Raw genomic sequence first — 26,604 nt, 5'->3', positions numbered from 1 at the left:
TCTTGGGAAACAACAGAAGAGAGGGGACGCATGAAAAAAAATCAAGAAGCAATAGGGGAAGAGGATATAGAGGTAAATGGGAGAGATTTCCCGGCGCAGGAAGAGATTGATCTTAGTTTTCATCGTACTCCTCTTCGTCCTCTTCGTCCTCTTCATCATCCGAATATTCTTTGAACTCGAAACTCTCCTCAAGCTTTAAACCCTTCCCCAAACCAAGGTAGCTTGAACAGAGCTCGTCCAGAGACCCACAATCAGTTGCAAGCTCCGGACAGTCATATAGCCCGAGCCCTTGCAATACTTCATCGGTGTCGTCTAAAGGATATTCAGTTCTGGCAGCAAAGCCCATCTTTTCCAAGTGCACCTCATATGGAGACGAGAGGGACGCCACAGAAGGCTCTGATGGTGACCAGGTAGTTGGTGGGTAAGGTGGGGTGTCAATGCTGCTGCAATTCGATGACGGACATTCGGTAGTAAAGTTGGGAAGAAGACCTGGGTTGATTGGGAGCCCGGTATTAAATTCGTATTCCATGGCATGATACCTTTTTGCCATGTAAACCGTGGCAGCTGCGTTATAAGAGTACCCGGTGGCATATTGCTCTTGGATTGCCTGATTATCGGCGAGATGATTTCCATCTGTTGTCAATTCCATCCAGTTCGAATATATATTTTCCGAGAAAGGTTCTAAGGGTTCTAAAGGTATGGGATGTGAACAGTTTTTTGGGAGGAGGGTTTGGTCGAAAGCATAGCCCGGATAAGCATCCTGATAAAAATATTCCGGATGTATAGACGGAAATCCATATGTTGTTTCTTCGTATCGATATGGTATCGACACCATTGCTCCTATGGGTTATAATGTGGAGTTGTAGATATCGAAAAGTTGAAAGTAAGCTCGAGTGTTCTTTTGTTTGGGGGGTAGGAGCAAGAGCAGAAGCGGGGAGTATGAGAAGCGTGGGAAGCAAAATTCGAAGTAGAAGAGGGTAGGTTGTGTATATAAGTTAAGTGAGTAATAGGTAAGTAAGTACTTAAGTAGAGCTTATCTGGAGGAAGAATGGGACTGGGGAATGGGAAAGAGCAAGATCAACTGCGCCTCCCTGCAACCTCTTGTAATTAGCACTTTAGGTACTTAGTATAAGTCAGCACGTCAGTTAAAAGCTTTGTGTATACCAGTAATATATACAAAGTTGTACAAGATACATGGACATGTACATATTTGCTTCCTTGGACCTATTTAGTTGGTACTTACATAGGTACTTGCTTGCTTGCAGACATATCTCGAACAATCATCCGAAGCCCAATGGATGGAAAAAAAAAAAAAAAGTATATTAGAAGGAAAGAAAGAGAGAACAGGAAAGGAAAAAGAAAAAAAAAGGGGGGGAAGAATTGTAGGGAAGACATAAGGGAAAAAGAAACATACATGCTACGATCCAACATGCACTGTACTTAGAAGTACTTACTTAAGTATGTCGGTGCTTAACTTCAACCTTAACTAATGCAGGCAATCATTGAATGATTTGCCTCTCATCGAAACCCTGGCGCTTCACGGATGATACGCAATGTACCCTTTTCTGCATGGCATCCCGACGACGGTACATACATACATTAGACACACACACACATACACATGCAGCAGGCAAGTACTTCGCATGCATACCTCAGCATGGTCTCGAGGCTACATGTACATGTACTACTGTGTAGGTACATACATACATCAGCAAGCCAGTACTTGCTAAAAAAACGACGTGCACAGCACTGCAGCTTGCAGGCGCCGGCGCCGTGATTGGCTGTGAAACAGTTGCTCGGGTCTCCGAACAGTTTCATGACCCAGAAGCATGGAATTAAGACAGCTACTATTGTACAGCAGCTTTCCCATTTGGAAACATTCTTACATTTGCCTGGCATGTTTGGTGAATCCGAGCATGACCATGCATGTGCGCCAAAATAATGGACCCCGAAAGCCATCTCTGCTGATTGGTTCGAGGGTACTGGGATCCGGGTTACTCGCTTCAAACGAGCATTTTAAGGCTTTAAACGAGAAGGAAAAAAAGAAAAAAGGAAGCACTGAGGGAAGATTGATGAAGGCACCCAGAACTTTGTGCATCCTCAGTATTTTTTTAAATTCCACCGAGCTCTCTTTCGAAAAACAAAGGAAAGGGAAGAAAAAGAAAAGAAAAGGGAAGAAAAAGAAAGAGAAGGAAAAAAGGGCTCTTACTTAACTACATTTGTCGACGATTCCCCAGGCTCCCATGTCTTCGAGATTGATGTTATTGTTTAACATTATACTACGTACTATGTACTTATGTATGTACATGTGCTTGTGCATGCATACCCCAGAACGCAGTTGTATCGTCTCATGTTGCCTACAAATCCATCCCTCGAGGACCCACAGGCTTGGGTGGGCATGGATACATGTCTTTACATGTACTGAAGCAAAAGAGTCGGTACATACGCATATACTTCTTACTATATATATAAAGCCACATCTGGAAGGACCGTTCAAATCCGCATATACGACTATACTGTGTATACATACATACATACGTAGTACATACATGTTTCCCATGTCCCGGAAAAGTAACCCTTGAACAATTTAGCGTATCGGTAGCACATACGAGCCGCTTAATTGGCTTATCCGCCCGAGGCATACTATAATTTTGACGATGGTGAGAGCGAAAGATCCTCGCCCAGCATGTCCTCCAGTTGCCGAACTGCATCTTGGGGATCATGAAGGGGGACCTTGATCGTTCTCAGGCCCATTTCCTTAGCCGTCCGCAGGTTCCCTCCGAGGTCATCCAGAAAAACCATTTGAGAGGGCTCCTCAACCCCCATGGTCTTGATTGCGTATTCAAAAATCCTAAAGGATCCTCTGTCAACCAACGTTTTCCTTCCCATCGCAAGGTGCTAGCTTACCGACGTTCCGGTTTCCTCATTCCTACTTCCACACTCGCAATGTATATATCGAAAAGAGCCTTGGTATTTCCATCGTCCCGATATGGGTGGTCTTCAGGGAACACATAGTTGTTCGTCAAGGCACCGATTTTATACCTTCCCGTTCGTCGCAATTTTTCGATTGCACCCACGATGGACGGGTTATATTCTCGGGAGGTCCTACCAATCATGATGATCGAATGCGTCACCGGTTAAGTTTTACCAGATCCACCATATACGAATTCTGTTCGAAGCGCTGCATGCAAGGAGTGAGGGGGAAAAAACAAAAACCCACCTCATCATCTCCCAAAAAAGCCACTTTCCATCTATCTGAGGTACGGGTGGCGGCACCAGACCTTTCTCCCCATGGTATCGTGCCCACATATTTGGCTCATTAAGCTCAGCCTGAAATCCATTGAAGAACCCATCATCCATTCTGATTTCGTTGCGCTCAAGTCTTTTCCAGGCTGAATTGGTTCCACCATGGTAGATGTTCCAGTTAATGTAGCCTAGGGGTATCCTGTGTTCAATTTCATAGGCCTCGACTGGTGGAGAACCGTCGGACTGTTACTCATTTTTCCTGATGCCCCCCGCAGCGTGGTGCGTTTTGTGAATAATTCTCGGGGTTTGCTTGCTTACTTGCGAGGAGTGGTGACCGTACCTTTTAATTGGGCACTGTCAGCTCTACGTAACTTAGGTAGGTAACTTGTGGATGAAGACAGGGAGCATATTACCACAACGCCCCCGATATCAAAGAGAACGGCAGTTATGGGGGAAGCCATATTATCGTGATTCTATTATAATGCTATTTTGAACTCGTGAATCATCAAATACTTACTTAAGTACTTTATATAATAGCCAAAGCAATTCTATGATGAGTTCCTGGCCGGCCGCGGATATTCTAACTAGCTTGTAATTGGTGCGTGAAAATTCGAAAAGAGGAGAGTGTCTTGCCGTAACCTCGGCAGAAATTAGATTCCAGCACACTAACTAAGTATCCAGATGCAGACTTGGATACAAATACGACTTAACTACCTGCGTACTTGTTAGTTAGAACTTAAGTGGTATTTATGTAGGTAGGTAAGTACTTAAGTAGGTACTTGGGTTAATATTCCGCGGCCCAGGTCGACTTAAGCTTTTGGTTTGTCTCGGTAGCACGGCACGCCGACCAGTGGCCACGAATTGACCATTTGAGATACATCGAGATACTAAGTATGGATGATGGGATTTGACTCGCTTGGCACGTTCTTACTATTACTTATCGCTCTGAGTCACCACACATACATACACACATACACACATGCATACATTGTACATACTACATTAGTATGTAAGTACTTACTTACTTAAGTATGTACTCTACTGCATGGGCGGCTGATGAAAAGGACAGGTGTGGCGGGGAGGGGCTGAACTTGAACTTGAACATGAACTCGAACGTTACATGGCCAATGCAAATTAATGCATCCATCGGGATCATGATACTGTTGTTGTATCAAAAATCCCAATTAGATGCCACTTCTCTCGGCCTCCTGTTCCGAGACGCCTTAGGGTCTGCCTTTCCACGTAATGTTCGAGAAGGACGAGAAGGGGAGGTTAGTTTGCAAGGCCAAGGCAATCGTCTGGATTCGATCCGTTTGGTTCGGTTGAGCTTAAAAAGGTTTAGTTTCGCCCACTCTGACGACGTTGGCGTGGGGTCGTTCGTCGTTCGTCTGCATGCTCACACCACCTCCTTCCCTTTCTCTCTTCCAGATTGGTCTTGGTCGTGTCGTCTGCTTTTTCGGCACGTCCAGCCCCCCGGACTACCCTCCCCTGTGACATTCTCGGAATTATATGCAACTGCCTTTCTGCTGACTGTGACGAGCTTAGCTCGAGCTGAGATCGTTGATTATCACTAAGTATGTATGTACTTGGTGATTCGCGGCCGACTTGGTTCGGGATGAATGGGCGATTGCCTCATAGGGACGGATGACTATATGTAGTACCCCTTCCAGTTCACACTAACGCTGTCCATCCATCACACAGGATACCTACCTACATACATACGTCCATACATCCCGTACACACTTAAGTAAAGTACTTAAGTACTTACTTACTTACTTACTTAAGTACATACGTGGATGCCTCGAGTATATATATCCATATAAGTATATATATATATATATATATAGATCCTGCTACCGGATAGCTCGCCGCGACCTAGGCCTCGCTCTTCTCAGTAAGACTGAAGAATAATCAACATGCTTCATACCCAACGCCCCGTCTCGGACGCGGCGGACTCTCATCTCAAGTGAGAGAGAGGACTGTGGCTAGCTCCAGCTCCAGCTCCACCGTACAGTTACATACATACATATTTTCTATAATCCATATTCGCGGTGTTCGACGGGCCGGCTTGGGTACATACACCTCCGGATATTTCATAATTTCATCCTTTTCAACCATCGTTTTCAATTGGCTATGAGATACCTCCGTCATCACTTTTCAATTGATCAATCAATTCTAAAATTGTACTAAGCTACGGTACATACTCCGCAAATATCAAATATCCGCTACTCCATAAACGGCCACTTGCAACACTAGATTCCGCCTACAACACGGCTAATAAATCATACATCGATATCATATTTGTCTCTGCGTGTGTGTGCGTGTGTTCGAGCAAACATCTTCCCGAGGTACGGTACAGTATAACTATATTAATATTATATAGTACTTAAGTACTTATATATAATATATCAATATCTCATGAAACGCATTTTGATATCGTCAGGAATCGTGCTAACAATTTTTCTGTAGTGCTCCTCATAAGTGCCAGTCGTTACTGTTCCTGTCGCTATCGCTATCACGAGTACTCTTCGAAGCAATCAATTGATATGAAATAAAAATAAAATCAAGAACAAGATCAAGAACAAGAATAAGATCAAGAATAAGATCAAGATAAAGAACAAGAAAAAGAACAAGAATCTAAATTGTCCTGGAGTCTCAATTACCCAAAACGGAAATATTTAGACAACGTTGTGGGGGTGGATACTCATTCTACCATGGAGGCGCACTTGCCCACCCCACGTGCGTCAATGATCATCGGATCCCCGCGATTTCCACCAAATACACAGCAACAATCTGCTCAGGGCGTTGCTTTGTCATCTGCTGCCATATCAACCGACAAGCCCGTCCAGGAGAAGCAAAAGGAGAAACAAAAAGAGAAACCGAAGGAGAAGTCTCAGGCTCGACCGCCGTCCGTCAACACGCCTCCAATATCATTGACGTCGAATGTGTCTGTTGAGCCCTTACGACCTCGGACATACTCTGCCCCCGTATTTTCGACTTTATCCCTTCCGCCTGGTACGAATGCTGTGAGCGATGTCTTAAACTCCAACGGCTCCCCGAGACCGAATATCATTCGCAGGCTCTCTCGTGGCGCTGCTAATAAACTCTCAAGACGCCGTTCAGGCTCCGTACACGAACGTGACGAGACTCACGGACCAGTTATCATGAGACACCGAAGTAGCAGCAACGCGAGTGAGTCGGATCCGTTTCTCTCCGATAAGGATCTGAATGAATATGCATTGTCGAACCCGCCTATCGAAGCTCCCGGCGAGCTACGTCATCGTAGATCTAGCAGCCTGGTAGACCTACTGGAAGCCGTACCACCGGATGAGGGACCGCCGGAAATACCGATGCTGTTGCAAACGGGCACGCCGATGACCCGTGTAACAAAAAGGAAGAAAACCTTACGATACTTTGTTTTAGAAGGCAATACAGCTCGGGTCACTTGGGATCCATTGAAGCCGTCGGCTAGGTTTTATTTGGATGACGTTAAAGAAATCAGGACAGGGGAAAACGCGAGGAATTATCGTGAAGGCTTCCAAGTTACTTCCGAGTTTGAAGATCGTTGGATCACCATAATATATTCGGAACATATTGAAAACGGGCGACTCAGGACTCTTCATCTGGTTGCTCCTACGAAGGAACTATTCCAACTCTGGACACAAACATTAGAGGCTTTGTTGAACTACAGAACAGCCCTGATGGCGGGAATTGCCACCCAAGGTGACAAAGTTTTGGGTACCCATTGGAAACGTGAGATATCGAGTCAATCGAATTCAGTCACAACTGATAGGAAAGACGAAAAACTTTCTTTTGAAGAAGTGGATCGGCTATGCCGGCGATTGCAGGTTAACTGCTCCAAACAATATCTCCGCGCTCGATTTGACCGTGCGGACGTGGAAAAGACCGGCTTTTTAACATTCCAACAATTCCAAAGCTTTGTGAGAATTCTAAAGGAAAGGACCGATATACGTCGTATCTGGGAGAGCGCCGTCGAAGACCCGATAGGGGGGATGCAAGAGGATGAGTTCCGAAAATTTATAAAAGAAGTGCAAAAGGAGTGTGGCGAGCAAGACGAACAACGTATCTCCGCAGTTTTCAAAAAGCTTGTTAAACGGTCATGGAACGCAAGTGAGAAGGCGGGAGATGCACTAGAACGTGATCGGATATCACTCTTGGGGTTCACTGACTATCTACAATCTCCGATATATAACTCCCCTTTAAACCCACCAACAGACCCGGAAACCCGCCTTGACAGGCCTCTGAACGAATATTTTATTTCGAGTTCCCATAATACATATCTTTTGGAACGCCAGGTTGCAGGGGAATCATCAATCGAAGGGTATATTCGCACACTTCAGCGTGGTTGTCGTTGTGTGGAGATTGACTGCTGGGATGGCGATGATGGAAAACCAGTTGTCACCCATGGGCGAACTCTAACATCCAAGGTGTTATTTTCAGACGTTGTTAAAACCATAGGGAAATATGCGTTTGTAGCCAGTCAGTACCCTGTTATTCTCTCACTCGAGGTGCATTGTGGAGTTGAGCAACAGATCATCATGGCAGAAACCCTCAAAATAATGTTGGGAGACAGGCTGGTGATTGCTCCATTGATTTCAAACTCAATGACCTTACCGTCGCCGCAAGAGTTGAAAAATAAGATCCTGATTAAGGTCAAGGGTCATGATGATCTGATTCTATTCAGCTCTGAGATATCCGATACAATGCTCGGGTCATCTTCAGTGCACCCAGCAGTGAAGGGCAGAGCACAAAAGGATGTAGGCGTTACAGGTACAGCAAGTAGCAGCAATTCTACAGAAGAAAGCGATGAGCTGGGGACAACATCGGGCGGGAGTCATCAGAATGATAAACTTGGAAAGGCGCCACGGGCAATCAGTAAAATTGCAAAGGAGCTAGGAGAGCTTGGTGTCTACACACGAGGGCAAAAGTTTAAAAACTTTTCACTGCCAGGTGCGAAATATCTCGAAGCGGGGGGGAGGCGTTTCCTATTCATGCTAACTTCATTCTAGAAAGCAAAAGTTTCAATCATGTGTTTTCTCTTGCTGAAAGAACCTTCATCAGTCTCTGTAAAGACAAAGAAAAAAAGGCCCAGCTAGAGAAACACAATCTGCGGTATCTTATGAGGGTTTATCCTTCTGGATGGCGCGTTACTTCTAGGAATTTTGACCCACTCACATTTTGGCGCCGCGGTGTTCAGATGGTAGCGTTGAATTGGCAGACATATGACACTGGTGTGCAGTTGAATGATGCCATGTTTGCTTCGGTATCTGACCGGGCAGGGTACGTCCTCAAGCCCTCGGAACTACGAAGCCACAGACTTGCTCCCGACTCCCTGTACCCTGACAACGCTGCTGCAAAGTTGGGCCGCAAGCTAGTTAGATTTTCGGTGGAGATTATTTCAGCACAGCAATTACCGAGGGTCGGCAAAGATCGTGACTGCCTTGATTCATATGTTGAGATTGAGGTTTTCAGTGCTGACGATAAGGCGCGAGGCTTGGTCACGGCGAATGGGGGCATTGATAAAAGTGGCTCTGGGGGGATGTCTGGCCTTGGCGCCCCTCAAAGACGCAGAACGAAAACAGTAAAAGGAAATTTGTTCGCACCTACATGGAATGAGCGTCTTACTTTTAGTGTCGAAACTCGTTTTGAGAGCTTGGTCTTTCTCCGGTTTGTCGTCTACAACGATGATGGGAACGGGGATAGGACATTGAAGGCTAGCTATTGTCTAAAGCTAGTCAATGCTGCACAAGGTAAGAATCCTTATTTTCCGTGGTATAGATCGGTTTGCTAATGATAGATTTGTAGGGTTTCGGCACCTGCCTTTATATGATACTGGGGGGGAACAATTTCTGTTTAGTAGTTTGTTTGTTAAGATAGACGTTGAGCCCATCCGCGCGGCTCTCCCTGCCGCTACTAAACAGTCAACTGTTGATGCGCTCAAGTCAGCAGCCAAAAATATGCTTCGAATTTCCTCAGATATTCTTCATGGCAGTGCCTCTGTGGATACACATAGCACTAGTGAAAAGGAGAGGTAATAGGTCGAGGGTCAAATGAAACTTTAACGGATGTCGGTTGGCGGGGTTTCTTCGTCTGTGTGTTTCTTTTTTGCACTATGTACTGTAATATACAAATATAATCCCCCTCGGGGCGAGCCTGAAATCGGCAACGATAACCCCGAAATACAACTAGTCCGAGGTTCTAAAATTGTACTGGGACCGATGCGCAGGAGCATGTAAATCTTTACACTACAACTAGGTTTCTTAAGGGGTGGTGTTCAGTTTGAGTATGGAGCAGAATAATTGAAAATTCTCAGGATTGCATTATATCGCTAAAATAAAAGTGATCTGGGCCCCTCTCTAATCCTCTTCGCCGTCAACTGATGCAATAAGCCTTTGTATCAACCTTGCTTGCATTCCGACCTTTGTAGAAAGCTTATTACTTCCGTCTTGTATATCTTGTAGCAGGGAGTCTTCCTCCACATTCGTAGCGACTAGGACTTTAGCTAACCATGCCTTGTGGCTGACGATCTGTTCGCAAGCAGTGTCAAGTGACCGTACCCTATTCATGAGTTCATCACCGGGCGATGATCCCATTTGATCTAGTAGGACTAGGATAGCTACTAGATCTGTCACCTCTTCCAAATGTGACAAAGCGACATACTCAGGCTTACTGAGATATGTAATTGTCGAAAGAATTTGCCTGTTGAATGATCGTAGAAACATGGCGATTTCCGGAGCGATACGCTTCTTGAGGGCAAAAAGAACATTCAAGAGCAACGGGAGAAACCCTTTAGCCCAAATATTATGCAGGCGGGGTGTAGTAGTTGGAAGTAATTGACCGGCTTGAATTTTCATCGCAAGGTCGCCTTCACTTAGAGAGTTAAACACGGAGTTCAAAGCAATCTGTTCAGCGAAAACCGGCAGTGCTGATACTTTTACGAGAAACATTATGCTAATTTCGCCGTATAAGGGGTCGGGTGTCGAATTGACATCCGCAGGCGTATCCACCAACTTCGAAGCCCACGTGAAAAGGATCGTGGCGACTCGGATCGTGCCGTGGTTGGCGATGTGACTAACAAGGTGCTCGTAAACCGGCTCAAGCCCATCAAATGAGAGAATCGTTTGTAAGATACCAATCACAACCAACATGTCCCCAGCGATGGACGGTGAGGAATTCTCGTAAGCTGCGTTGGCTAGAACCTTGAATGCCCTGGCGACAGCAACTTCAAAAATTCCAACCAGTAAATAAACCACTCGAGGAGAGGGGTCTTCTTTAGAATTCAAGCACATATTTAATGCCAAATAAAGGAGTCGGAGTAAGTTGCGAGAATTTTCGCTCCCACCATTGCTAAGTCCCGAAAGGAAATTAGATTCTGCGGCAGCAGCAACATCCCACGTCGTTTCCAGAATCTTGGAGAAAGACCCCTGTGCTTGGTTTTGGTTAAGGTTGATGGCTCCAAGTCGTCGGAAGAGCGAAAAGGCCAAACTAGTTCGCTTCGTATTCAGGATGGGCGAGATTGTGGGAGGTGTAGACTCCCCAATTGTAGCCTTCAAGGTATCAAGGCCTACTCTTGACAAAGTATTGAATCCATCGGCACTCTGGAAAAACTTATGACATGTTAACTCTAGGGCGAGATTCGCCCACATATCAAAGAGGAACTATAGGTGACCGGATCAGTCCTGACGCTCGATAAATATGGTCCTAACGAGAATTTCCTTACCACTTGAGAATCGATCAATGCTAGATTGAGATTTACTGCTTCAACATCAAGCTTAAAACCCGTTCTGATTTCAATGACCTTGTTGCTAGCACGCCGGGTTATTATGCTATTCCAACCACGATCCCATCTTAAAATATGCTCGGCTAGCTCAATGTCATAGAAATAATTAGTACCGTATCGTCTTTCCTGCATCGAACTCTTTCGGAAATTCTCAAGGTGGCAGTTGGGCCACTTGTTTTGGAGGTTCAGGGAGAGGAGCCCATGCATGCTTGCTTTGTAGCCTCGAATAACCGCGCCGTGGTCGATGTAGAACTTGAGCTTTGGGAGAAGAGATACGAGAAACTCCTTTGTTTTCGGGTCCGAGGATTTGGTTGCTCTTATTTGATAAAGGTGCATCGTAAGGATCTGTGCTATATAGGCCGCCGCCGCCGTTTTGTTGCAGCTTTCCGTGATCGCTGGCGGTGTCTTCGCTGAATAATTGACGACCACTTTCTCAATGTAAGATGTTATTGCTTTGAGAAACTCCGGATAATCCGGTAGATTGCTGATGATGGGACCCCAAAAGTCCTGCGCAATTGAAACAGCCTGTAGCGTCGATATTAGAAGCGAGCCGGGTAGTGACTCAATGTTAACAAGAGTTTCCAATGCCGATGCTAGCATAGACTTTGCACGTTTTGGTAGGCTCGCCGGCGTGCCCCGTGTCGGATTGGGCACCTCGAGGTTGTTACCGGTCACTAATTTGATAGATAAACCTTGTTGTTTATTCGCGATGACTGTACAAAAGAATTTCCAGATGGAGACCTCAAGTTCCTCGTCACCTAGTCTTCCACCAAGCCTCTGAATCAACTCCAGAAGGTGGTTTGCGCCAGATGAGCCTATATGCCCAAGAATCGAAGGCGGTTCTCCTACCCAAAGCCCGGAGCCATCAAGGAGGCTATCCAGTACTTCTATAACAGGGCGTCGGAAGGTTTCATCGACCTCGTAAAGCGCAATTAGATCTAAAGACCGCTCATAGAGTTTCCCTTCGAGATAACTTGGGGTTTTCTTCTGAAGGTGTTGCACTTTGAGAGCCGTAGAACTAAACTCTAAAGAAGCTACTATGCTGTCGATCCAATCTAAGATAAACAGATTGTTTATTGTAGAGTCTTTAGTTTCCAAGCCTTCATTGATAGCCAATAGGAGGGGGTCCACGGCCTGTGTGATAGCCGGGTTGAAAAAAGTGCTGCAGATTGTTGACACGGACGGAGCCAGCCCTTCAAATAAACCATAGCCCTGATTTTCATCAGAAGCAACCCCGTAAACCGTCTTGAGGACCCGAGAAAAGGTTGTACAGAGCTTAAAGTTAAGCATGAGCCGTTCATCAACGTGGAGGTATTTCCAGGTGGTAAAGCTTTCGAAGATAGAGCACCAGAATCTGGTCCAATCCTGGAGGATCGAGGCCTGCATCTCCTTACTGATTCCGGATCCCACGCCTGCCCCAGATACTATACTACCGGGGGAGCCGATAGTGCCGCTGAAGACTACACCGGCGATTGCATCCGATAGCAGTGCTTCATACATCGAAAATGTTGTTAGAAGGAACGTGTATTTCCCTTGGACGATCTCAACAGATTCCAAGATCTTGCCTAAGAGACCGCCTCGCCCATTTCTCTCTAGAAGGGATGAGCGGCCGAGCAAAGGCCATATCCTCCCAGGAACAATTGAGATAAGCGTGATGATAACACGAAGACAAGCTGAAGAGAGTTCGACTGATTTAAGCATGACGGACAATGGTAAAGATGCTTCAAATAGGTCCAAAATGACACTGATTATGTCGCTATTAGGGGCCAGAATATTGCTTGCGCCCTCCAAAAAGTTGGTTGCATTGAATCTGTCCTCAAAATCTCCCAAATTGTCTGGTTTGTCTCGATACGATACTAAAATGTTATCGAAGATACCCAAAATCTCAATGGCGAGAGAGGGCTCGTGTAGGGTACCACCGAGCAGTGTCCGTTCCAGAAGCCGCCCAAGAAATTCAACACCTGAGTAGCGATAATCCCACCGAACGATAGGAGGACTAACCCCACTGCTGATAATCCTTCCAAATATGCCGGCTGGTAGGATAAAGGCGCCGCCACTGTCCTCTCGTCGCCCCTCAACAACCATTAAGTCCTCAAGAAGGACAATTTTACCGGCGTCGTTCTCGTCCACTTCTGTACCACGGAAGTTCGGTGGTAGGGCATAGGTAAAGGACTCCATGTGGTCTTCTAGGTATTTGAATCCGAGGTTATACGGCTCGTCGACAATCTCTCGAGGTGTAGTAGCACCAAGGATAGCGCAAAATGGGATAGGCTCGTAGGGGAAACGGGCCCTCGCTATATGAATAGTTCTCTCGATGACCGTCCTATCCGCCCATACACCTCGAGAGAGGGCCGCCTCTGAACTTTTCGTGATATCTCGGTTTGCTGAAGGATCTTCTTCTTCGTCGGGATTCTCCTCCTCTCCATCTTCACCACCTAGTTTTTGAAATTTATTACGGATTCGCAACGGAGATAATGTTTTGTGTGTGGCGACGAAGGCTTCTATCGCTCCAAGATCCCAGTCGAGCAAATCCATTCCCATCCGCATCAACCCAGCAAGAATTTGCCTCATCTTTTCGCCATCTTCTTCCATCTGAAGTGACCACCCGCCCCCTCCTGGCAGCCCGTGGACGAGGTTTTCAACCGTCTTTAGAATATTAGCTTTTAGCGCCTTCTTCGCTAGATACAATGCTGGTCCTTCGGCCTGAGTTGAAGACGCCATTATATTTGCCATAATTTTGTGAATCCGCTGTAAGGGTGTCCCTGGCTGTTTTAGGTCCTTGTTTGAGAACTCAAATTCATCCTCCTGGATGTCATTATAAGTCCGCAGGATAATAGCCCACGCCCAACCCGCAAGGGATGCAGGTAAGTAACACCGTTCTCCTACATATTCGAGCAGAACCTCGTGAACTAGACCAACAGCTTCCGCTTCTTCGAGATACAATGAAGCTGATGGTTCGATTTCCTTCGCCAAGGATGTGAAGTTACCGGTAAGCCGTGCCTCTAATGAGTCCAGCGAAAGCATGGCGAAGGATACGATTGCTCCAAGTGGTATAATGGCATTGAGGAAATCCTGGAGGGTGGAATTGAGCGGTTTGCTTAACTAGAGGCCGCAAGATTAGCAAGCGGTCGACTTGGGGGGGGTTTGTGGGGGAAGACGAGGGAACTCTACAAATTTCAAGTCCGTTAGAAAGGCAGTCGAGCCCATGCACTGGAACCAAGCGGATACAATGGTGCCAGAAGGAGATATGGGCCCATAAATCAGAAGGAACAGGAATTTAAGGCAGTGGTATATATTCGCCAGAACCTAGGAGCATTGGCAGCGTTTGGTTAGCTAAAGTTGTCTGCAAAAAAAAATAATTTCTACCCCCAGTTTCGGGTTCAGCTTCATACCTGTCGTTCCCAGTGCCCACGGTTTTCGACAAATTTACTCTGCGGTCTATCTTCTGAAAATGCCCTGGGGACCTTGGCGGCACTGATAGAATTGCTGATGTCCGCGATAAGTTCTTCAACAAACCCGCTCTTGCCATCTTTTTTGCCTTCTCCAATCATCTTCCTGAGTATCTTTTTTGCAGTACCATAGAATGGGGTTTTCCTTGGGGCCTTTGCATCATAGTTGACTACATTTCGCACAAGTGAAGTTGCAACTTTTATTTTAAAACGTCTCTCAGAAAAATAAAGATTACGTTGTCTGTCCCTTCTTTGCGTTTCCGGGGTTTGGATATCGGATGCAGCATTCAGCCTGTTGGTGGATTTTGTAAACATCGACATCGATAGGAGAGCCTGTTGGTTATCAGTAGTATCATTAGATACAGAGGCAAGAGCGGGGCTCCTCTCCTGGTATTCTAGAATGCATATTCGGAGCGCTTCCAATTCATCTAGGTCTATGCTTTTGCTAAGATACAAAGCATCTTCTTTTATATCGGCTATGGGAATCAGGATATCGGCAGTGATATTGATCATGGATGTTTTAGTTTCGAAGGCCTGCTGGCTCGCAGCATTGGGTGGAGGGATAGCGGCATATGAGCTAGTCAGGGACGATAACTGGGGAGAGGAGAGGAGCCAGCTTTTCAGATTTCGAACTGCGACAGACGAGCGCGGCGTATCTAACCGATGCAAGGCAGACTTCCAGGATCTAGAAAAAGAAGAAGAAAAAGAAGGGCAAATTGTTAGCTGCGGATAGACAGAGTTATTATTGTGGAGGGGCGGTATGACGAACAATAGAGGGGTATTATTTCTAAGAGCATCTTCGAGCGCGGAATCGAAGGTTTTGCTAGACAATTGTCTGTTCGCTGAGGCCACACCGCTAGAAGCCATCTTGAGAATAAGATGGGCGGCGCCTATTAAAGGAAAAAGGTAAAGAAGAATTCAGAGGCGTCGTTATGATGAAGCTGAAGGAACCATATGTTACCAGGTAATTGGAGACTGGAGACTGGAGACGGAGATGTTGAAGACGCGTTGAGGATTGAAAATGGAGGATGGTGTTTGGTGTTGGTTGGTTATCAACACCAGACTAGAAACTGAAACTGGACTGGACTGGACTGGCAGGGGTTCGATTCTTCCTTGGCCCTGCATACGTACATGGAAGCAAGTAAGTATATCAATTTGAGTTTACTGAAGTACCTTTTTTTCTCTAACTTTTTCTTATTTATTTATTAAGATGTATAAGTAAGTAAAGTATCTATCTGGTGTTATATTCTAGGATATAATAAGTACCTAGATAAGAGGTAATTACTTAAGTAAGGAAATTAGTAAGTAGGTCAGTCAGTCAGGTTTGGAAATAGTTAGTAGCCTCCGGTCAGGCCTTCGATTCTACTACAGGTTATCCGGCTGGCGGTCCGAAATTTAGTTCAAAGAACAATTCAAGCTTCTTCCTCTTCTTGTTCTCCTTGTTCTTCTTATTCTTATTCTCGCTCCTATTCTTATTCTTATTCTTATTCTTCAGACTGTTCTTGTTCTTGTTCTTGTTCTTGTTCTTGTTCTGCTTGTTCTTCTTGTACTTACTTTCTCTCCGAGCGCATTCGGCCAGCCTTTGGACTGACTCAACGTTCGCCCGCCGATACATTCATACTTTCAAATCTCCCCTCTACACTACACCACCATCTTGATCTCGCCTAATAGTGAGGATACTTGGTAAGTAAGGAAATAAAAGAGCTTCAGAGATAAGTGATTTAGGTAAGCACTCAAGAAAGTCCCCAACTCTGAACTAGAAAGCCCTGATAGCTGATGCATGCACACCAAGTACGTATACATAGGTATACTATTTGGACTTCAATCAATATCCCTCATCATGCCTTCCTTTCAGGCCACCGTCCTTAGTCACGATGACCCACAGCCAAAACTTGACCATGCCTCAAACCTCATCCTCATCGACAATTATGACTCTTTTACATATAACGTATCCCAGTACCTTGTGCTCGAAGGTGCCACTGTCCAGGTCGTTCGCAATGACCAAATAACGCTTGATGATTTGATCAATCGAAACCCAACCCAGTTGGTCATATCGCCCGGACCAGGTCATCCGTTGACTGACTCCGGAGTCAGCAGCGAAGCCATCAAACACTTCACTGGCAAGATACCGATTCTCGGCGTATGTATGGGCCAGTGAGTTTACCCTCAATCGGTCTGTTTTTTTATAAAATAAAATAAAAAAAATAAAAAAAATTTGTCGCGAGGATTTGCAATGTTAACCAAACCAAATCTTTCTGTAACCATATAGGCAATGCATGTACACCACGTTTGGCGGAACCGTGGCCTCGGCCAATGAAATCCTCCATGGAAAGACCTCGGACATTCTCCACGACCGTATTGGCGTCTACAAGGATGTCGATCAATCCATCCCTGTTACCCGATACCATTCCCTTGCAGGCACATATGAGACCCTACCATCATGCCTCGAAGTTACATCCTGGACTGGAGACCGGGGCGTCATTATGGGTGTTCGTCATAAGGAATTCGTCGTAGAGGGCGTTCAGTACCATCCGGAGAGCATTCTGACTCTCGCTGGCCGTCAATTGTTCAGGAATTTCCTGAAATGGAAAGGAGGGAAATGGTCCGATAACGACCCAACGTTAATTGGCGATGTTGGACATAGCATTGCATATCAAGAATGGAGGAGAACACATCAAACCGCCATTTCCGCTAAACCATCAGAGCCATCCATCCTGGACAAGATATATGCAGATAGAAAGCGAAAGGTTGCAATCCAGAAGCAAATACCCGGCCAGCGGCCTGAGGATTTGCTACAAATCTCTGAAATGCAGCTGGCTCCTCCCCTAATAGACTTCCCCCAGAGGCTTAGAAACTCCCCATATCCACTCGCCCTGTTGGCAGAAGTCAAACGAGCCTCGCCATCCAAAGGTATCATCGACATTAACACTAATGCGGCAGTTCAAGCACGCCGGTATGCACTCTCTGGTGCCGCAGCTATATCGGTTCTTACCGAACCAGAGTGGTTCAAAGGCTCCCTCGAAGACATGAGAAATGCCCGAGCCGCTGTAGATGGCTTAACAAACCGACCTGCTATTCTACGCAAAGAGTTCATATTCGACGAATACCAAATTCTTGAAGCCCGTCTTGCCGGTGCTGATACTGTCCTCCTCATCGTTAAAATGTTATCTGACGATCTGCTTGAACGGCTTTATAAATATTCTTTAAGCCTATCCATGGAGCCTCTCGTCGAGGTTAGCAGCGCAGAAGAGATGACCAAGGCGCTCAAATTAAACGCCAAGGTTATCGGGGTCAACAACCGTGACCTCCATTCTTTCAATGTGGATCTCGGAACCACCAGTTCGTTGGTTTCCATGGTTCCTAAGGATACTATTCTCATAGCTCTGAGTGGGATCTCGGAGCGCAAGGACGTAGAAAGGTATGAAAGGGACGGAGCACATGCGGTACTGGTTGGGGAGAGCCTGATGAGGGCGGGGGAAAAACCTAAGCCATTCATTGAAAAGCTTATGTCCTCGGGTTCCTCGGGTGCCCCCGAAATCCCACAAAAGAAGCTCTTGGTCAAGATATGCGGGACAAGGACAACGGAGGCAGCCAAGATTGCAGCTGAACACGGCGCTGACCTTGTTGGAGTAATCCTTGTCGAAGGCTCCAAGAGATGTATTGATCTCGCAACAGCGTCTCAAATATCCGAAACTTTAAGAATAACAGAGAAAGGGGGGGCCTCTTCCACAGCGCAAGAGGTGGATTCCGGGGAAACTATTACGGAAGACTTCTTCAAACACCATCTTCGCAATACGCTATCACATCCAAGGCGGACCTTGTTGGTGGGTGTTTTCCAAAACCAACCGCTTTCATACATTCTCCAGGCCATCCGCATAGCTTCGCTAGACGTTGTACAACTGCACGGACAGGAGCCTATTGAATGGGCGAAACTAATCCCTGTGCCGGTTGTGCATGTGTTTAAACCTGGCGAAGCAGGCCTTGGGACCCGCGGTTATCACGTTGCCCCGTTATTGGATGCAGGTAGTGGTGGCTCAGGAAGTTCTCTTGATATCTCCGAGGTTCAAGCAACTCTAGATTCAGGGGTACCTGCGATGCTAGCAGGTGGTTTGTCTCCGGATAACGTCAAAGATCTCATCAATAGGCTTGGGGGCTTGGAAAGTAATTTAGGAGGGGTTGATGTCAGCAGCGGGGTAGAGACCAATGGCGAAAAAGACCCTGAAAAGATCAAAAGGTTCATAGCTGAAGCCAGGAGTGATTTAAGCTTACTTGGGAGTTGCTAAAAATGGAGAAAGAAGGAGGAAAGAAAGACAGAAATAGAAAACATACCGGTCACCGGTCACTCATATCCTCAACCAAGCTAAAGGGTACACCTTTTTTCTTCTCTAATATATGAATGGTCTCATCTAGTGATACCAAGGTTGTGCCAATTACCTAGGAACTAGCCTCTCAGTACCGAAATACATCAAAGGATGGAACGGTGTCAGGAAACTGAACGGCACGGCATTTTTAATCCCCAAGTACTGTAGGACAGTTTTGCATATAGAAATGTAGTAGAGACTATCTATTTTGGATTGGGAGTTAATCTAGAATCACATATCGTGTAATGTAACACCATGTAAATAAGGAAGCAACAGGACCCGGTTCAATCCCAAAACCTTTAGTTCCCATCAAGTATAAATATACTATGTTAAAAGAGCACGCTAGCGGGTGACGAAACAAACAAACAAAGTATCGAGAACAGCGAGGAAAAGCCGAGAAGATTCTGTAGGGATTGAGATTTTGATGTCTATATACAAGGGTATGTGTATGTCGGTAATTCGTCGCCTCTAGCAAATCTAGGGAATTCGGCGTTCCTAAACAACGGTACCGAACGCGGGTATCAAAGTTTGAGCGAGCCAAAATGAAAAGACTAGCTTAGGACCAGTCATCAGGAGCTTTGGGGTCAGGCCTTTGAAGAACGCCGTGGGACCTAGAACGATGAAATGTTAGCCTCCCGGATGCATATATTGTGTAGTTCCAACTTATGAGAGAAATCAAATTACCTTCGTTCTTGATCATGCTAGCTACGATTCTGAAACCACTTTCCGGGTTCTCAAAATTCCTATTCTGAATTCTGGTTTTGATAACATCAAGGGGAGCAGAAACGATGAGGGAAGCCGCAGCGCCGGATATCGAGGCGACGAAATTCTGTCCCCATGTCGCTTTATTGTAGTCTTTCAAGTCGAAGAGGAATTCTTTTGCAAACGCGCTACCACCAAACAGCTGTAAAAAATATTAGTGATAAGGTTGAGGTTTCCCACGTTCTAGATACCCTGACGTACCGCAAAGCTACCAGGTGCATTTCTGGCAGCAGTCCAACCCCAACCCCGGTAGAGACCGAAGCCCTCATCTTTGATGATTCGGAACAATCCTCGTCCGCGGAAGGCCTCAGGGTTTGTCTGTCGCTTAATCTTCAAGACATCGAGCGGCAGAAGTACAATTTCACCAATTCCAATTAAACTTTTTTTTTAGAAAAAAAAAAGGTAGTAGAGAGAAAGTTTTAGCAAAGCAACTGTGATAAGAAAATAGCGACGGGGAAGAGATTTTTTACCTTCCAGCCGTCGCATACATGATAGCCTTTCCGGTACCCTTGCCAAACGTCCTGTCGAATTTGTCGCCGTGGTGCTTTGAGAGATAATCTTTCATGTAGGGTTGGCCACCATATTTGTATATTCTTTGGGAGACCTTGTACCCAGCGGCGTATCCTAGACCTGGGAAAAGCGAGACTAGCTTTCGTCCAAAGGGAGCACTGGCGAAATCCCTAAATATAATGGTATTGAGTTGAGATGCCGACGAAACTTTGCCCTGGTTGGACATCAGACGTTTGGCAATGGTATCGACCTGTGCGATTCGAGTTTGTGAGTTTATTTGGACCATTGCAGGATAGTCTAATTTAGTGGATATGAGATACATACGGGATGGAAGATAGCCAATTCAGCAATTCCAGCAGTTCCTGTTCCATTGCCGATGGGTTTTTTGTTTTTAGTATTGTGCGATTATAGGATCAAGAGCGGTTTGGAAGTCTCGAAGGCTCACCAGACCCTAGGACACGGGCAGTGCCAGATTCTCGTTGAACCTTCTGGGCAGAGGTCCCGGTTGAGTGGAGAACTGGAGACATCGTTGGACTATGTTAATGAAGTTCTCGATAGCTTCGATTCGAGGAGTAAGCAGCAGTCAGCAATCGAGGTACCGTGCACCGGTATTATGTGTATTACTGCTGATTTTGGTTAATGAATAAGTATTGATCTATCGTTGCAGTGAATCTAAGTTTAATCAGGCGCTTTGGTCGGGTCTGTGGATTGAATTCAATGTGCAGTACTCGTCCAGTGGAAACAATTACCAATCGGTATAATTAGGTATATATAATTGTTCTTGGGAAAGATCGAAAGGAAGACAAAGCAAGACAAGACAAGGCAGGATAGGATCAGACACCGAAGGAAAAGAAAAAAGAAGGTCAAAAGGATTTTTGAATGGAAAGGTCAATGTCAATTGGAACTTAACAATTGATGGAGGGGTACCGCAAATGTCTGGTCTCTGGCTTTTTTTTTTTTTTTTTTTTTTTTCCTTCGAATTTTCCCAGCAGCGCGATCAGATGCACTGCGATTGGACCGATTTTTCCCGCGGTTTCCTTTCAAGGGCATTTCCCAGTCGAGAGCGGAATCGGATGGCTGCTGGTCCAAAGCAGGTTTAGCCGAAACTTACTTGACTTAATATCCACCACCAACGACGACGACTAATACTTACTTAAGTAAGTACCTAGTATACAACCATCAATGCAACCACGGTCAACCACAGTCAACCACCCTCCTCCCTCTCTCACGCCCTCATATACCCCCCGACCCCCAATACAATTCCCGAATCCCCTCCTCTTCTTTCATCACTCCTAGATTTACAGTTCAAAGATAAACCTCGTCGCGTCTTACTTCGGGAGTTTCCTTTACCCTGCTGACTTTGACAGGATCCAAAGATCGTTTACCCCATCTATCATCCCACGAGTATGACTTTATCCTCCTCCATTGTTTAGCTACTGACAAGGTGCCATATACTGATTTCATCTCTTTTGTCCAGAAACAAACTTTCGCCCGCAATATAGTCATTTTCGAGTCCCGTTGAGGTCTTACACCATACGATAGCACTTGCAGATATTTCTCGCCATCGAATACGAATCATTTTTTTGTATTTCCCGATACTCGATTTATTGGCTTCATATTTCCTCCCCTCATCGGAAGATACTGCTGATAGACTCTGTCGCGTCTTCTATCGCTTTTTACTTCGGGTGCATTTGCCCCCATCCAAAGGATATTACTTTTAGTCGGGGCCGTAGCTACATTGTCGTAAAGGAAGGGGGAGAAAAAAAGAAGAAAGAGGAGAAAGAAACGGGGAAAAAGATCCAAAGATACTGGGAAAGTATTGAAAGGCAACCATCGAACGCGGTTGCTTTCCCGTTACTCTGTTTTGGGCTTGAAATCTGTTCTTTCGTAGTGGCGTCTTGGAATCTCGATACTTTAGATAGTAGCTTTCTTATATGTTCTCTAATAACATCGTATCTTCCGCCTTCTGCCATCTGAAAGACTAATCAGTGAGCTGTCTCTTGCCATCGCGCGCGAAAAGGCCATAAGGGAAGAAGTCGCGAAAGAGGAGGACACCCGGAGGTCAAAGAAAATCCGAGAAAGCGAATATCCGTTTTAAAGGACAAAAAGAAAAAGAAAGAGAAAAAGAAGAGAAAAAGAGATACGGAAAAAGATCTAGAAAGAAAGCAAGAAAGAAAAAGAAAAAAAGAATCTAGAAAGGTAAAAAAAAAAGAAAGAAAGAAAGAAAATAAAGGAAAAGGAGAGAAAGAAAGACAAAAGTAACTGCTGACCATTGACCATATTGATCGCGGACCAGCACCAACAGAGATATTCCACAATTGCAAGAGACTGAGACTGACAGTCGGGAAGTCAGCCCGAAAGAGAACCGGCGTTTAAAGCCTGGACCGGCTGCAAAGATCTCGCCAGTGATATCCAAATCCAAAACCTGTCCTCGCAGTTATTTTCAGCAAACCACGCCAGTTCCCCGTACGGTCGTCGACCGAAGAGTGTCGCGGGAACTTGTCTAGCCCACGACCTTTTGATTGCCTTGGTGATACTATCCGCGGGACCCAGAACACGACAAGACTTACAAGCGATTGAGACTCCATCCTCGTTCTCTTCCCCTTCTTCCTCTCCCTATTCTCTCCCAAGTCAGCTGGAAAACAGAAAAAGAAAAATGTCCTTCAACGACGAGGTTCCCTCTCCTGAGGAACTTGCTGAAGATTATAGATCGTCCCTCGAGGACCTGTCTGTCAATTCGAGATGGGAGATTACGAATCTCACCGTCATCGCCAAAGAGAACATACATGCTGCCCAAGCCATATCTAAAGTGATCGAAGAGCATATTCAAAAGGTATGTATTACGGATAATATTTATCTAGATTATTGTAATAGAATTACCCTGACGTCACCGTTCTACCACATAAATTAGATTTCTCCATTGCGCAAGCTACCCGCATTATATCTCTTAGACTCGATTGCCAAGAACGTGGGGACACCTTATACATTGTTCTTTGGGCGGAATTTGTACAGGACATTCATGGATGCGTACAGTCTCGTGGAAGGTCCAGTCCGTCGAAAGCTTGAAGAAATGCTTCAGACATGGAAGCAGCCCGTTCCCGGCTCGACGTCTTCTAACCCACTGTTCCCTGCGGAGACGACAAGGAAAATAGACAATGCATTGATCAAAGCAAGAACAGCTGCAGTCCAGCGGCAGCAGGAACAGATGAAGCAAGATAATGCTAGGTTGGGAATAGGGCAACAGCCTAGTCAGGCTGCCGCAAACCCGGGCCCATATCGCTCTACCCCGACGCCGCCCACAAATGGACACGGCCACACGGGCCCATACAACCCCCCGCCATCTCAGAGTTTCGATGGGAGGGCGGAACAGCCTGGCAACAAGGTTATAGTGAGTTTTTTTTCTTCCTTTCTCTTCTGCTTCGTTGGATAAAATATGCCGTTAGGAGCTAACTTCCTCATCTAGCCTCAGCCCGCCACTACTCAAGATACGCCCTCACTCCAGGGGGCACAGCATTCTAAATACCAACAGTTGGCTGTGCAATTAGGCCTTGCTGCACCGAATTTGCTAGCAAATATTCCAACAACAGATGCTCTGTTGAATGATATCCGGCCCTTGATCGCAACTACCCAGGCAAGGTTTGCTGAGAATCCATGGGATACCGAGATTCAAAAAAGGCTCAAAGCATTGCTAGATCTACAAACAATTTTAAGCACCCAGCAGTTACCGACGGACCAACTCTCCCAGATTAGAGATCAACTTTCCAGAATCGCAATCTCGGTGCATGTGCCTGCCCCACCACAACCACAGGCGCACCAGCTACCAGCTCTCCAAACAGCACCGCCTCCACAACTAAATGCAAGTCAAGGCCCTAACTTGGCGAGTCTTTTGAGCCAATATTCCAATACTCAACCCCCTGCAGTAAACAATGCTAGGAGCCAAACCCCGCTGGGTGCCCCAGCATCTGCCCCTTCAGGATCAAAGAGCCTATTCGAGTCTTTGATATCCGCAGGTTTGCTAAAGACTGGCTCGACCCCCCCATCATCTTCGGGGACGAAACCAAGTACACCTCTTAACCAGGGCTATTACCAATCCGGATTGACAAAGGCGCCTACTCCGAGTGCGGTTTCCACAACGACAGGGTTCGCAGTACATTGGGAAACGCTGGGTATAGAACTTAACACCGCCGCGCTCAAGATGTAAGCATCCTAAAGATAGCCAATGGGTGCAGTGCTGACATAGAATTGAAACCAACAGACCTCGATTACATTTCGTCTCAATCCTGAACGATAGTCTCCCGAATAAGTGTGGATCATGCGCCCGACGCTTTACAAACAACGAGCAGGGAAAGAAGGACAAAGCTGCCCACTTGGATTGGCATTTCCGCGTCCACCAACGAATAGCTGACAGTTCAAAGCATGCACAGTTTAGAAGTTGGTACGTTGGTGAAGAGGTAAGATATAAAGTCTTTGCATTGCCGACCAAAAGGAAAAGAATAATGAGTCTAATGATTAGTTGTAAATTAGGAATGGATCAAATTCCGGGAAGACGAGGATGACTCCAATACAATGACATCTGGACAGCCCCAGCAAGGTGCAGATGTTGATACATCAACTCAGGAAGCTAGCAGCCAGAATTACATCCCCGCTCCCAACGACGCAGCGCTTTCCAACCTAACTTGCCCGGTCTGTAAAGAGAAGTTTAACACTGTATGGCATCCCGATGCGGAGGACTGGGTACTTATGGATGCGATACAATCCGGGAGCCGCATATATCATGCCAGCTGTTTTGCAGAAATCTCCAAAGAGAGTGCTGGAACAGCCAGCCGGGGTTCAACACCCGATACCTCAATTAGCAAGGGAAAACGAAAAGCGGACGTATGTACTCACTACCCTAATATGCGACATCACCAGGCGAGCTAACTCCTTCATAGCAGGATCTGGCTTCGATAATTAGCAAAATCAAGAAAGAAAAGTAAATATTTGCAGGGATGGGGATGGGATGCAATAGCTTCTCATAATGATAATCAGATGTATTAACTTAAAAGTGCAGCGTTACCGGAGTCAGGTCGTGGGAACTGCTGTGGTTCCTTTCATATACTTTCCCTTCCTTTTTCCCGTTTTCGACATTTTGGTCTCGCGTTTTAGCATTGCATCAGGTTGAGTGATCTTTCATGAAAAATACGATGCTGACTTTTTCAACGGGTGGCTGTCTACCTATGACTTGTGGAATAAACGTCGAATGATCCAAGATTTGCTGTTTCCATACACAAGGCCGTTCACTTTCCATGCTTGTATTCTCTTTTTTATTTTTCCCTGCGACAATTTACGAACGGGCAGTCATAGTTTTGTTGTGTATACTAGAGAGATGTCGCCACCAATTAGAGGAACCCGTAGCCCCCCTACTACGACGAAGCTTGGAATTAAATGCTTCAAAACGGCTAGCTCTATTGCGGGTATTAATACATGTTTTTTGTTCGGACACGACCTGTTTTTTAAGCTGAAGCACTTCGACCAATGAAGTTATACGTTATGGAAAGCAGTGGGGCCGTTTTCGCGATACAAACAAGTTCTAATTCGGTTTAATTGCATACCTATTTACATGGGCATTGGTTTCGAGGAAAGCATGTATGTGAGAATATATGTATATAGAGAAAGTGATTAGAAAGGTTCTGACAACCCTTTGCCAATATTTGTTTCTGTTTTTACAAAAGAGAGAGAGAGAGAGAGAGAGGGGGGGGGGGGGAGAGGGATAAATATTTCATACAGTGAACAGGGTGAAATGGCTATATAGAAAAAAGAGTCATCATATCGTCCTTCCATGATAAACGTCCTAAGGTATTCGGTGGAAACCCCCACCCGCTTCTCACCTCCTTCTTTCCTTGCCTAACCTACTTTGGGGAGATGCCGACCTGACTCAATATAGGACTCTTTGATTTATCTTCGTCAAAGATTCCCAAAAGTGTTTTCCAAACGGTAGATGGTGGCTGTGATGCATCAACACCGGTCCAGATTCCCTTCTTCTTATAATAATCGACGACCGGCGCCGTCTGAGCGTGGTAGGTTCCCAGTCTCTTCTTCAAGGTCTCTTCGTTGTCATCAGACCGTTGTATTAAAGGCTCACCGGTGACGTCATCAGTCATGGCGACTTTGGGAGGGTTGAAAATTTTGTGGTAGGAGCGGCCGGAGGCAGGATGGACGAGACGGCCGGTAATACGGGCAACCAATAGGGCATCATCGATTTCGAGTTGTACGGCATGGTTGAGCTTTTCTTTGCGGAATTCGAGCATCTGGTCGAGACGTTCGGCCTGTGGTACTGTGCGTGGGAAGCCGTCTAGGATGAACCTACAAGAGACGTTGGATTCAGTTACTTTCTCCTCTTTGTGGGTATACATATATATATATGCGTGTGTGTGTGTGTGTGTGTGGATGTATGTATAGAGAGAGAGAGAGAGAGAGAGAGAGAGAGAGAGAGAGA

The 26,604-nt window shown here is 45.8% G+C and overlaps 8 protein-coding genes across 8 annotated transcripts; 3 read left to right on the top strand and 5 right to left on the bottom strand.

The window, feature by feature from the left end:
- Positions 1-112: 112 nt before the first annotated feature.
- On the bottom strand, positions 113-649 carry AOL_s00007g549 (uncharacterized protein; the record flags this gene model as incomplete). The annotated part of the gene is made up of 1 exon (XM_011120449.1): positions 113-649. The coding sequence occupies one exon, from the start codon at positions 647-649 to the stop codon at positions 113-115; it is 537 nt and encodes a 178-aa protein (XP_011118751.1).
- Positions 650-2,643: 1,994 nt separating this feature from the next.
- AOL_s00007g548 (uncharacterized protein) lies at positions 2,644-3,116 on the bottom strand (the record flags this gene model as incomplete). Its single annotated transcript, XM_011120448.1, has 2 exons — positions 2,644-2,851; positions 2,908-3,116. The coding sequence occupies 2 exons, from the start codon at positions 3,114-3,116 to the stop codon at positions 2,644-2,646; spliced, it is 417 nt and encodes a 138-aa protein (XP_011118750.1).
- Positions 3,117-5,960: 2,844 nt separating this feature from the next.
- On the top strand, positions 5,961-9,302 carry AOL_s00007g547 (uncharacterized protein; the record flags this gene model as incomplete). Its single annotated transcript, XM_011120447.1, has 3 exons — positions 5,961-8,217; positions 8,277-9,017; positions 9,073-9,302. 3 exons carry the CDS (start codon positions 5,961-5,963, stop codon positions 9,300-9,302), a joined length of 3,228 nt encoding a protein of 1,075 aa, XP_011118749.1.
- A 321-nt stretch (positions 9,303-9,623) lies between these two features.
- AOL_s00007g546 (uncharacterized protein) lies at positions 9,624-15,363 on the bottom strand (the record flags this gene model as incomplete). Its single annotated transcript, XM_011120446.1, has 4 exons — positions 9,624-10,925; positions 10,988-14,149; positions 14,440-15,181; positions 15,266-15,363. The coding sequence occupies 4 exons, from the start codon at positions 15,361-15,363 to the stop codon at positions 9,624-9,626; spliced, it is 5,304 nt and encodes a 1,767-aa protein (XP_011118748.1).
- A 973-nt stretch (positions 15,364-16,336) lies between these two features.
- AOL_s00007g545 (uncharacterized protein) lies at positions 16,337-18,779 on the top strand (the record flags this gene model as incomplete). The annotated part of the gene is made up of 2 exons (XM_011120445.1): positions 16,337-16,650; positions 16,766-18,779. 2 exons carry the CDS (start codon positions 16,337-16,339, stop codon positions 18,777-18,779), a joined length of 2,328 nt encoding a protein of 775 aa, XP_011118747.1.
- A 573-nt stretch (positions 18,780-19,352) lies between these two features.
- On the bottom strand, positions 19,353-20,656 carry AOL_s00007g544 (uncharacterized protein; the record flags this gene model as incomplete). The annotated part of the gene is made up of 6 exons (XM_011120444.1): positions 19,353-19,468; positions 19,542-19,761; positions 19,821-19,998; positions 20,090-20,379; positions 20,454-20,491; positions 20,575-20,656. 6 exons carry the CDS (start codon positions 20,654-20,656, stop codon positions 19,353-19,355), a joined length of 924 nt encoding a protein of 307 aa, XP_011118746.1.
- Positions 20,657-22,785: 2,129 nt separating this feature from the next.
- On the top strand, positions 22,786-25,105 carry AOL_s00007g543 (uncharacterized protein; the record flags this gene model as incomplete). Its single annotated transcript, XM_011120443.1, has 6 exons — positions 22,786-22,962; positions 23,041-23,517; positions 23,593-24,326; positions 24,385-24,580; positions 24,654-25,004; positions 25,061-25,105. 6 exons carry the CDS (start codon positions 22,786-22,788, stop codon positions 25,103-25,105), a joined length of 1,980 nt encoding a protein of 659 aa, XP_011118745.1.
- Positions 25,106-26,017: 912 nt separating this feature from the next.
- Positions 26,018-26,521, bottom strand: AOL_s00007g542 (uncharacterized protein; the record flags this gene model as incomplete). Its single annotated transcript, XM_011120442.1, has 1 exon — positions 26,018-26,521. One exon carries the CDS (start codon positions 26,519-26,521, stop codon positions 26,018-26,020), a length of 504 nt encoding a protein of 167 aa, XP_011118744.1.
- Between the last annotated feature and the right edge of the window lie 83 nt (positions 26,522-26,604).

The sequence above is a fragment of the Orbilia oligospora genome (assembly GCF_000225545.1).
Source record: "Orbilia oligospora ATCC 24927 unplaced genomic scaffold scaffold00007, whole genome shotgun sequence".
In the NCBI taxonomy this organism is placed as follows: Eukaryota; Fungi; Ascomycota; class Orbiliomycetes; order Orbiliales; family Orbiliaceae; genus Orbilia; species Orbilia oligospora.
This window is presented reverse-complemented; position numbering and strand designations above follow the sequence as displayed.